This window comes from Thunnus albacares, chromosome 10, assembly GCF_914725855.1.
Source record: "Thunnus albacares chromosome 10, fThuAlb1.1, whole genome shotgun sequence".
Lineage (NCBI taxonomy): Eukaryota > Metazoa > Chordata > Actinopteri > Scombriformes > Scombridae > Thunnus > Thunnus albacares.
Window position 1 is genome coordinate 26,319,982 of NC_058115.1, and position 10,095 is coordinate 26,330,076.

General features: G+C 38.9%; 1 protein-coding gene across 1 annotated transcript; it reads right to left on the reverse strand.

Moving 5' to 3' along the window:
* Positions 1-2,374: 2,374 nt before the first annotated feature.
* lrit3a (info leucine-rich repeat, immunoglobulin-like and transmembrane domains 3a) lies at positions 2,375-8,697 on the reverse strand. Its single transcript, XM_044364304.1, has 4 exons — positions 8,466-8,697; positions 6,447-6,913; positions 4,345-4,650; positions 2,375-4,175 (listed from the first exon to the last, which is right to left on the reverse strand). The coding sequence occupies exons 1-4, from the start codon at positions 8,579-8,581 to the stop codon at positions 3,142-3,144; spliced, it is 1,923 nt and encodes a 640-aa protein (XP_044220239.1). The 5' UTR covers positions 8,582-8,697; the 3' UTR covers positions 2,375-3,141.
* Positions 8,698-10,095: the final 1,398 nt, after the last annotated feature.

Below are 10,095 nucleotides of genomic sequence, written 5' to 3' on the forward strand. Positions count from 1 at the left end.
CTATCTGAAAGGGCTATGGATAACATTAAGTTAGAAATAAATCCACCTTATTAGGATTTATTAGGATTATAACACCTTTTACTGTGATTTCATTTGTGGTTTCACAACCATACCACAACAGTCTTTGAGGGATATCTTTTTCTGGCCTTGTTTCCACTGGACTGCTATTATGGTACCAGTAATGGTTGCCAGGAGATTTGTGATGCAACTGTAAAGCCTCTAGACTAGTGATATATCTCACTTCCAGTCCAGTTGACTCCTGTCAGGATTTGCTCTCATGGACCACAGCCCAGTGGCACAATTAAAGACCATATCTGCCTATATCAGTCTGTTAATTGATATATTGTTTGTAGGGATGCACGATATTGGATTTTTTGCCGAAATCTGATATGCCAATATTTCCAACTCATTGTGGCCGATTGCTGATGCCGATACCGATATATGCACTTTTTTTCCAGCTGGCTGAGGAGACTATTATGCACGCAAGCATAGATTGTACAAAGTAGGATCAAGAAAGACAATATATGAAGGAAGAACTTAGGAAGACTAGAGTTCAGAACCTCAGCGTTAAAACTTTAATGAACATACCAAGTAAGTGGAGCAGTAAAGTTTTCTTCGAGTTTATTAATCCATTACAGGATCAATGTGTAGGATTTAATCTCTGGTCCACACTCCGGTGGCAGTAATGCACCTAATATGTTGGTTGCCAACTGATGTTTTAAATCAAAAAGGAGAAGTTTTTTTTTCCGAACAGAGTGGTACATCCTGTCAGCCGAAGTGTTTCCTATCTGTGCAGCGTAACATAGCAGTTCCTTGATGGACTGTTTCATCCTGACGGTCCCGGTGCTTCTTCTGCAGGCTCCCGCTGCATCTTCCCACTTTAACCTGAATGACAAACCATTGGATCCACATGGAGAGCCGGGCCTAACCTTAGCTGAGAGGCTAGCAGAGCGTTAGCCACAGCATGACCAGAGGGAAGCACAGCCAGCTAGCCTCCAGCTAGCCTCCCAGCTAACGTTAGCCCCGGCTCTCCATGTGGAGCACCGAGCCCCGGTTTGTGATTCAGGTTAAAGTGGGAGAAAGCAGCTGATCTGACGGGCGGCTGAGTGAAGTGGAGCCTGCGGAGGAAGCACCTGGACTGTCCGGGTGACACAGTCCGTCGAGGGAAGCACAGTCAGGCGGCGTTGGAGAAGGCGACATATCGGCCTCTCATAATCGGCAGAATTCGCTGATGCCAATATTTCATTTTCAAGCTTTTATCGGCCGATACCTATGATGTGCTGATAATATTGTGCATCCCTAATTGTTTGGTCTTTCCTCTGGCCCACTTGCCTCAGTGAAGTATGTAGCCTACCTATCAATCTATCTGTGTTTCTCTCTGTCCATTCATAGTTTATCTATCATTAACAGCCCAGCCCATCTTTGTCTACCATCCATTCAGTCTGTTTGTTAAAACAACCTGGCTGTTGCCATGATAACAGCACAGCTGGCATTAGAGATTACTTAGTGCTGCAGGCACATACAGCTGGTGGTTCAGAAGTATCCATGGGAACTGTTTCCCAGGTCCACCCATCATCTTATCAGGATTTACAGCAATGCCTATTCAGATGTTTAGAAAGCATGACAACTGTGAACCATTGATTGTCAAGATGAACATGACTGCTCTTATTTATAACTGAGTGAGCACACCTGATACATCTATATACATTTCACTATTCACTTATATTCATAAATGACACTGATCATACTTGTACGATTAGGAACCTCTATATTTTGCTCCTACATGAAGTGTTGTGTTTGATTCACAATAAAAGACATGCTCATTTTTTAGAGACTTTTCTCACCTCATTCCATGAGCCAGCATCACACACATGGACATGGATGTGATGCACACACTAAGATGGTATATGATGAGGATAGGATGATGATGAAGTACAGTGTGCCTTGTAATACAAGGATTTAGATTTAGTTTCACCAGTTGAAACCAAGAAAGGAGACATATGCTGTTGCCAATAGTAAACTCTGAGAAATTATGAATATGATGCAAGAAAATTCAGAATAACATGAATTTTAGGTGTCCATGTAGAATTTTACTGTGCCAGAGAGGGAGGTGTTTCCTCTTAGTCAATTTCTGGCATCAAAATGAGTATTTATTTATGAATTTATTTATGTTGTATGATTGCTGGTACAAAGTTGCAGCCGAACAGTGAAGTGGATTTTAGTGGCTATCTATTAGATACATAATACAACTACAAATAAAAACACTTAAAACAATTAGACAGGCATACTTGTTTAAAGTGTTGAAAAATTGTATTTTTTATGTGGGAACAATATGCAACTATATACTTGGTACAACACAAGTACACATAACAAATGGAATTCAACAATTGTTCAGTTTAATAAAAACAAATGTACAACTTCATTTATAGACAAATATATACATATAATCATAGAAACTGGCAATATTGTATATGGGTCACATATTCTATCAAACACATTGACAGTACTTTCTGGTCCGGTAAGGCAACAATCAGCTTGATGCTTGAAGCAACAATGATGTTGTATATGTGATGGGAAGTGGATAATCGGTCTTCTTTTGCACCACCACATAATATTCATATCTGACATGTAAACTTTGGCATTGAATATAACATAAAACACCACACACAGTTAACTGACAGGCTCTTTGTATGGTACTATTTATAAGTTATATAAGTCCAACAAAGATGCTGGGCTGTAGTGACAACCATTCAAAGGTCTTTATCAAATATAAGGCTCCAAAAAAAATAAGGTCATGAATGAAAATATTGCAGTCATTGACTGATCTGTTCTTTTGAACACCCAAACAACCCCCGGGAATGTTTTCATGTTAACTATGCTTTTCTAAATCATTGTATTAATCTTTATACATTGTTGATGGTGAATGCAGAATAGATGTGTTTAACCATTACATCACAGGAAATTATCACATTACAGCCCCTCAGATGTGAAAATTTAAAATATATATATATATATATATATATATAAAGATTTATAAATGATTTCATAGTCAATAGTTTATCAGTGTCATAAAAGGCATATAAAGAGTATTTGATATAAAGGGGTACTAGGATGGCGTTTGGGCACCATGGATTCCTGGCATCAGCAGAGATACTCAGACCGGGAACTGTCACTCTTATAGGTCATCTGGGAGTCAATGCTTGACCTGGAGCACAAGAGCATTCGCTCTGATTCATGGGTTGGTCTCCTTGCCCAAAGCTCAGTTGGGTGAGAGGTCAAAGTCCTTTGTTTCATTGAAATAGTCTCAAACTTGACATAGCTCTCTTTTTCAAGCTCCTCTTCATCCAAAGCTGTGCTATGCCCTTTGCAGTAGAGAGCGAGAATCTTGTAGAGCAACAGGGCAATAAGAGGCAAAACCAAAGCACAGGCAATACCGCTTATGATCATGAAAAGCTGGTTCTGCCCAGTGTCCTCAACATTGTCCAGAGTGTAGAAGTCAATGCAAGGATCTTTTCCAGCCGCACTACCCTTTGCTATGAGGCAAACTGAGTACCTCATCCCAGACGATAGTCCCTCTAGCAGCACTTTGCCACTGCCAGCATTAGTCTCCACTGTACTTTTGCTGTCATCCTCACCGTAAGGTGAATATACGACTGTGAGTGGGGATTCATTTGGTACCCCATCTGCTGTCCAGAGCAACACTGCACTGTCAGATGTTTCTTCTACAATCTTTAGGTCTTTGACAGACTCTGAGACATCGTTTTTCTTGCTCTTTTCATCTGCTGCAAGCTTTCTCCCATTACCTCCTTGGTGGATCTTTGCAGGTTTGAGGGAACCTCTCTGTAGACCGTTGCTAGGGGTAGTTTTTGGTTTCTTGGTGACAGCAGATAGTGTTGTTGGTGATCTTGGAAGGATTGTGGATGTGACAAGGAGTGTGTTGGGAATGTCCGTTGGGGGAGTAAATGTTGTGAATTGGCTGGTTGGTCCAGTTCCAATGCTAGGCTTCAGTGGAGGGATGGTGGTACTGATGGTACCAGCAACCGAGACGGAAATGGTGGCTTCTGCGCTGCCGGCAACATTCTTAGCTTTGCAACTATAGTTCCCAGCATCCTTGTACAGTATTCCATGCAAGCTCATGATGGACCATCTGATGCCATCCCCAGGTGACTCCTGGACTAGAGAGTGGAACAAGAACAAAAAAGTAAATATGGATCAAGTCTCACAAACCTTGCACTGCTCTGCATGTTTTCAAATGGATTATGATCCTGTGGCACTATCACTAATTTAAAAATAACACTTTGCTTTGAAAATTTCCTAGAATGTTCAAAAGCCTGCATATTATACCTGTGTTGTTGACAGGTGAGCCATCTGTCTTCGCCCAGTAGAGAGTTGGTGTTGGGTATCCTGTGGCATCACATCGCAGGAGAACATTACTGCCCAAAGGAGATGTGATCTTGGTTGCAGAAGTCATGACTGACGGCTTTACACAATTCTCAAGTTCAGCACGCTGAAAAAGGACACCAGCCAGATTCTCTGGTCCACTGCAGGTCAGGAATAGGTCCATGAAAACCACTGGTGTGTTGGTCATTTTGGATATCTCAATCAGTTTAGAGATTTTACAGTCACAGAACCAGGGATTATCTTGGAGGCCTGTGGATGAAAAGATGAGGCTTGAGAATTATGAGAATTGTGATTATTGCTATCTATTTAAATGTTTTGTCGATCATAATGGGATGGTTTTTAGTTTTAGCAACACTAGAAGTGAAGTGAAGACACGCAACAAAGCTCAGAGGTTGGAGTGGGAGCCAAATACATACAATGAGTCAATGTAACTTTCAACACCTAATGTTTACTCTGAGGTCGGTTAATCACCATTGCAAATAGTAGGTCTGATTAGGTTGTAGGGAGTTCACAGTATCTTTTCAACCTGAATTAGCTTAGAAAATTCACATAAATGATGTACAGTAATGACAATGAAATTCAAAGGCTGTGGAAATGAACCTATGATATAGATATATACTCCCTTACAAATTGCTGTAAACACCTTCTGTACACAATAGGTAAGCACATGTACTTGTGCATATTAAAGCCCTTTAACCAGATTAGTTTGTCTTAACAGAGGCAAAGCACCTAAGCTGGCTCTGGCCTTCCTCCAACTTGTTGCAACACACCATTTTCCATTAGCCTTTCTGTTAGCATAAACATCACTAGATCACTAACAACTTTAGCACATTATAATCAAGGTGTCAAGATTGAAGTTTTAGGAAGTATTTGTAAAAAAAAAACTTTTCAAATTTGATCACAAGCTGAAAGTAAAGTTGTCAGTTAAAATTATGTTAAATGTTTGAAAATGCATGTATTTATAACTTAGTTCTATTTATAACTTAGCTATATTATTTTATTTTTAATGTAGTGCACAATATCAAAATTTGACAAAGACATATGAGCTGGCAAATAGTCTTGAAATTATTTAACTTTTGTATAATTATACAAAAGAGTAAAGGTGACCATACTTTTTGCATAATATGAACACAAAACACTTCTAGGATACACTGAAAAAGTGCTTGTCTGTTTGTGCATGGACTGTTTTTTTCCTTACAGCCTAATCCTGTTTCTCCTTCAGGTAAACCAGAGCACACAGCCAGCTTCTTTCGACATGGATAAGCTAGCTTGGCCTTATGTAGCCTATTAACAATATCCCCCCACTGTCCATGCAACACAGATACAGTGAGCACACATTAAGTTACGTGTAAGTCAAGACTACATGTAGCAATAAAGATTATTTCAATAAAAATATAACGGGAAGAATGAGGTTCTTAAAACGCTAAACATAGTAAGGATTAAATTAGCAAATTTAAACTGTTTTCCTGGGAAGGAAGTATCATGAATTAGACTATAAGAAATTGACTACTGGGTACAATATTTATTATTTCTGACACCCACAATGTTTTTCTGTAGTACCATGAAAAAGACAAGTGAACCTGTAACACCGGTACTGCTTGGAGGACTATGACACTGGATCCTAGAGTTTTGGGTGTTGTCAAATGTAAATGAAACAACCAACAGTAGGGATATTATAAAATATGATTGATCATTGGAAAGTAATTGTAAGTGCACTATATTGCATGTGCACATGAAATATAGTACAGTTACATTTACAATTTTGTTCTCTAATTTATTCCACTGAACTTGACCCTGGCTTGGATTGCCAAAAGACAATACAGGACAATAAATTAACAAAGCGCAGTAGACATCAACTCTGCCACTACTTAGAATAAGCTAATTTCATTATGTTGTGGCAGTCACCACCAAGGCAGATTTTAGTCAGAACAAGTCTGGCTAGATTAACAGGTGATGGAATGAGGTTCTTGATGTAATTATAAATAACACCAAATGTGTCCAGGCCTGGCCCTAATATCCTGTAAAACCAAACCTTTTCACCTTACCTATCACAATTTTCTGGGAGACATTTGTAGAGATCGGTGCTCCATTTAATGGGGGCCAGATGTCCATGAGATCAGAGGGCAGGGTGGCTAATTTGTTGCTGGATAGATCCAAATAGGTAATGTTGAGAAGGTAAGGGATAGCCTCAGTGGGAACGTTGGTGAGTCTGTTGTTGTGTAGATCCAGTGTCCTCAGCCTGGGCATCTCTTTTAGAGACTCCCATGGGAACATGGAGATCATATTTCCATCCAGCCTCAGCTCATGGAGCACTTTGAGGTTGTAGAAACTTCCACTATCCACTGACGTTATGGAATTGTAAGTAATCCACAGATATCGTAGCTCCACCAGGTAGTAAAAGGCTTCTGTTGGGATTCGCCGTACAGCAGTTTTCTCAACACGAAGTTTTACTGTGTCCACAGGGACGTTGACAGGAATATCAGACATGTCTGGGTCATTGCAGAGCACAGATCTGAGAATGAAATATAATATAATAATATTTCAACATATTCTATGGCCAGATCACAACACTGTTTTACAAAGGGTAACTGTAACACTTAAACCCATTTTCCAATGAGATAACAGATGTTTCCATTAGCGTTTTAAGGAATTAATTACCATTCTCCAAGTTATAACATCAATCCATCAATTCATTATCGATCGGTCCATTTATCCATTCATCCATCCATCCATCTATAGATCCAGAGTCTCTGTTGTGAAGTGGGATGCTTTTTCTGACATGACTGTAGTCTATCTAGATGGCACTTCCCAGATGGCAAGGTCAGAGCTAATCATCATCACCATCATCATAAATAGTGAGTGATCATGTGGGTCAACTTCTATTGGAAGTGTTGGAATATTTGGAATCAGTTAGTCATAGATAAAGACTATATAGAAGAGAACCCTTTAAATTAATTAGCATTATGTGATTACGGTACTTTCAGCTATGACTTTTAGCTTGTTGCAAAGAGTGTTCTTATCATGGTAATGATACTCCTGTATTTGAACATGTGTCTTTATACCTAGTACATAATCTTTAGAAGTACCATTACTGGCAGTCTCTTTTCTCTTGTTCTACAACTGAATTATAAGATCACAAATCATACTTCTCCCTGTTGTCTAACTTGGTAGTGAATTTTCTCTAACACAAACCAATCCAGCCAAGGGAATTTGAATATATACTTTGTTTATATGCTGCTGTTTAGCATCTTCTCCCTGTAGTGTTTGACTTGTAAACATGGTGGATTCATTACCTTTTCTCTTTTACCAAAACCTGACTATATACAGGGATAGAGATCAGTACTCAGACTAATTATGCAGATGGCAATTAGGTCTTTTTCAGGGATTAATAGATTGGTACCATGCCATGGAACGTACATTATGTCAATACATGTCATTACAACCTGTACAAATGGCACTGTGGTGGATTGTGATGAATTTTCCTTTATTTTCAATGTACATGTATAACATGGAGACAACAATTAGAAGTTCAATATTTTGTTTGCACTGATATTAATCATCATTTCCCTCCATTTCTACATTGAATGGCTCTCAATTTTAGCCAATTTTTGTTCATCCAAATCAGGTTGCACACAAAAAGTTTTTTATGCACTCTGATGGAGGTCAGATGGCTGAAAAATGTTTTGAACTTTGTGCTCTTCACTAAGCATGTAAATATAACTTGTTAAGTGCAACGCCTTTACTTTCCCTTGATTTAACACGGATTACGCATCAGAGCGCTGTGGTAGCACTTATTGTTGTGCTCATTTAAGTGGGTCATCATTGTCAAATAAGACTGAAAATATGTGGAACTTCTTTCCAACTACACAGAGATGAATATTTCGTAGGATTTTTTTATCATTGTTTTGTTAGTTAGAAGTTATGAAGACGATGACCAAATTAGGCAAATGTCTACACAAGTCTTAATAAATGTCATGAAATTGCCTTCCATTTTCATTTACCGAATTGACAAAAGATGCCAAGAGTGTGTGTGAATGAGTGAGCACAATTTAAGTACAATTTACCTTGTTCCTGTTCCATCGGTACGTCCATGGAAGACACAGGTGCACTGGGATGGACAGAAGGGATGAGCCATACTGAGGCAGCATAGTAATACATGCACATAGAGAAGTCGACGCATGATTTCACCGAATGCACCCAAAGTTCTCACATCGAGGACAGATCAGGAGAATAGACATCCGGAATCATTGAGAGCTTGAAGAATTCTTCCCAAAAACAAATGGAGAATAATGAAAAGAGCTTCAAAGTCCATAAGAGGCAACAGTACGCAAGCTGAGAATCTAATTACAGTACAGGTCACCTGTGAGATTGACAGTGTGGGGGAGGGGGGAGGGGGATTAGTAGAGGATTTCCTTGGTTTGACAGGGTCACGCAAGCTAGGCAGCAGGGCAGGACCAGTTATTTGGACATGCCGCTAATCGGCTAGCTCTGGAGAGGTTTCCCCTCACGTGACCCAGCCACACCTTTGTTAATCCATTCACCTCAACCTTACAGTTGCTTTTTTTGTTTAACTGCCAAGTTTTGCTGAACGTCCATGTTCTTATTTACTGTCAAACACATTGGAAAACTATTTATATCACTTTATGTACAGCCAGGACATCCCTGTGTAGTTGCGTTCAATCACATTTCCACTGTAGTCCTAGGCACTGTGGTTTTGACCCTTTGTCACCCTACTTCTAAAATATGTACACTATAGATTTTAGGTTTTCTTTTTGTTTGTTTGTACCTGCATCCTGACACAAGTCCCTCTGACTCTCATGAAATCCCTTAAATATAGATGTATTATTGAACTGGAGGCCATATGTTAGATGTGTGAGCAAGTTCTGTCTGGCACTAGGGTGCAAAGTGTAATCTGGGATGTGATTTATTACCGACTGGGCAGACTAATGGCTTATGGTGGGGGGCCAAATGCAACGTGTCTACAGATGACAGGTCCACAGTAGTGTATCCCTTTCATATTTTCTTCACTTGTTGGTTTAGCATGAGCACACACAATTTTTTACTCCTTACTCATTTTTAAAGGGTTGACTTGAATGTGTCAACATATGTTGTTAAGGGTATTTTTCTACCAAGCATTTGTCATTATGATACAGAAATGTACGTATTGCACTCATCACAGCACAAGTTGCTCATAGATAAAACATTACCCTAAAGCTTAAATGCACATGTATTAGAGAGTGCAAACTTCTCCTAGTTTTAGACAATCCTGCTTGATGTCATAGCCAGTTACATCTGTCCTGTTATTTACATTTTAATTGAACTTGATTTTTGTCGTCTTAGGTCATGGCTACAAGATGGTAGAAATTCTTTATTTAAATCACTGCCAAAATCTTATGAATTGACAGCAAATTAACAAGTTATACAGTAAAATGGTGTAATATTGGTGGAGGTAAAAATGCAAAACAATTTCCTATATATGGTCAAGATAAATGTTAATATACCTTTTGGATGATCTTGTTTTATCTATATTGATAGTTGTGCTTTTATTGATATTTTTGACCTCAAAGTACATGATCTGTTTGGAGCTAAAAAGTGATTCTTCATATGCTATGTCAGGTCAGTTGTAAATAGTAACACTTGAATAGTGTGTATAAATTTTAATAACAGTTGAGAGTTCTTAATAATCATATTTAT

Bases quoted from the DNA above. Each gene is read 5' to 3' on its own strand.
- lrit3a (XM_044364304.1), bottom strand. From the start codon at position 8,581: ATGCGTCGACTTCTCTATGTGCATGTATTACTATGCTGCCTCAGTATG. The intron at 6,914-8,465 runs GTAAATTGTACT...TTTCATTCTCAG, and splicing joins ACCGATGGAACAGGAACAAG to ATCTGTGCTCTGCAATGACC. The intron at 4,176-4,344 runs GTATAATATGCA...TCCACTCTCTAG, and splicing joins CTCACCTGTCAACAACACAG to TCCAGGAGTCACCTGGGGAT.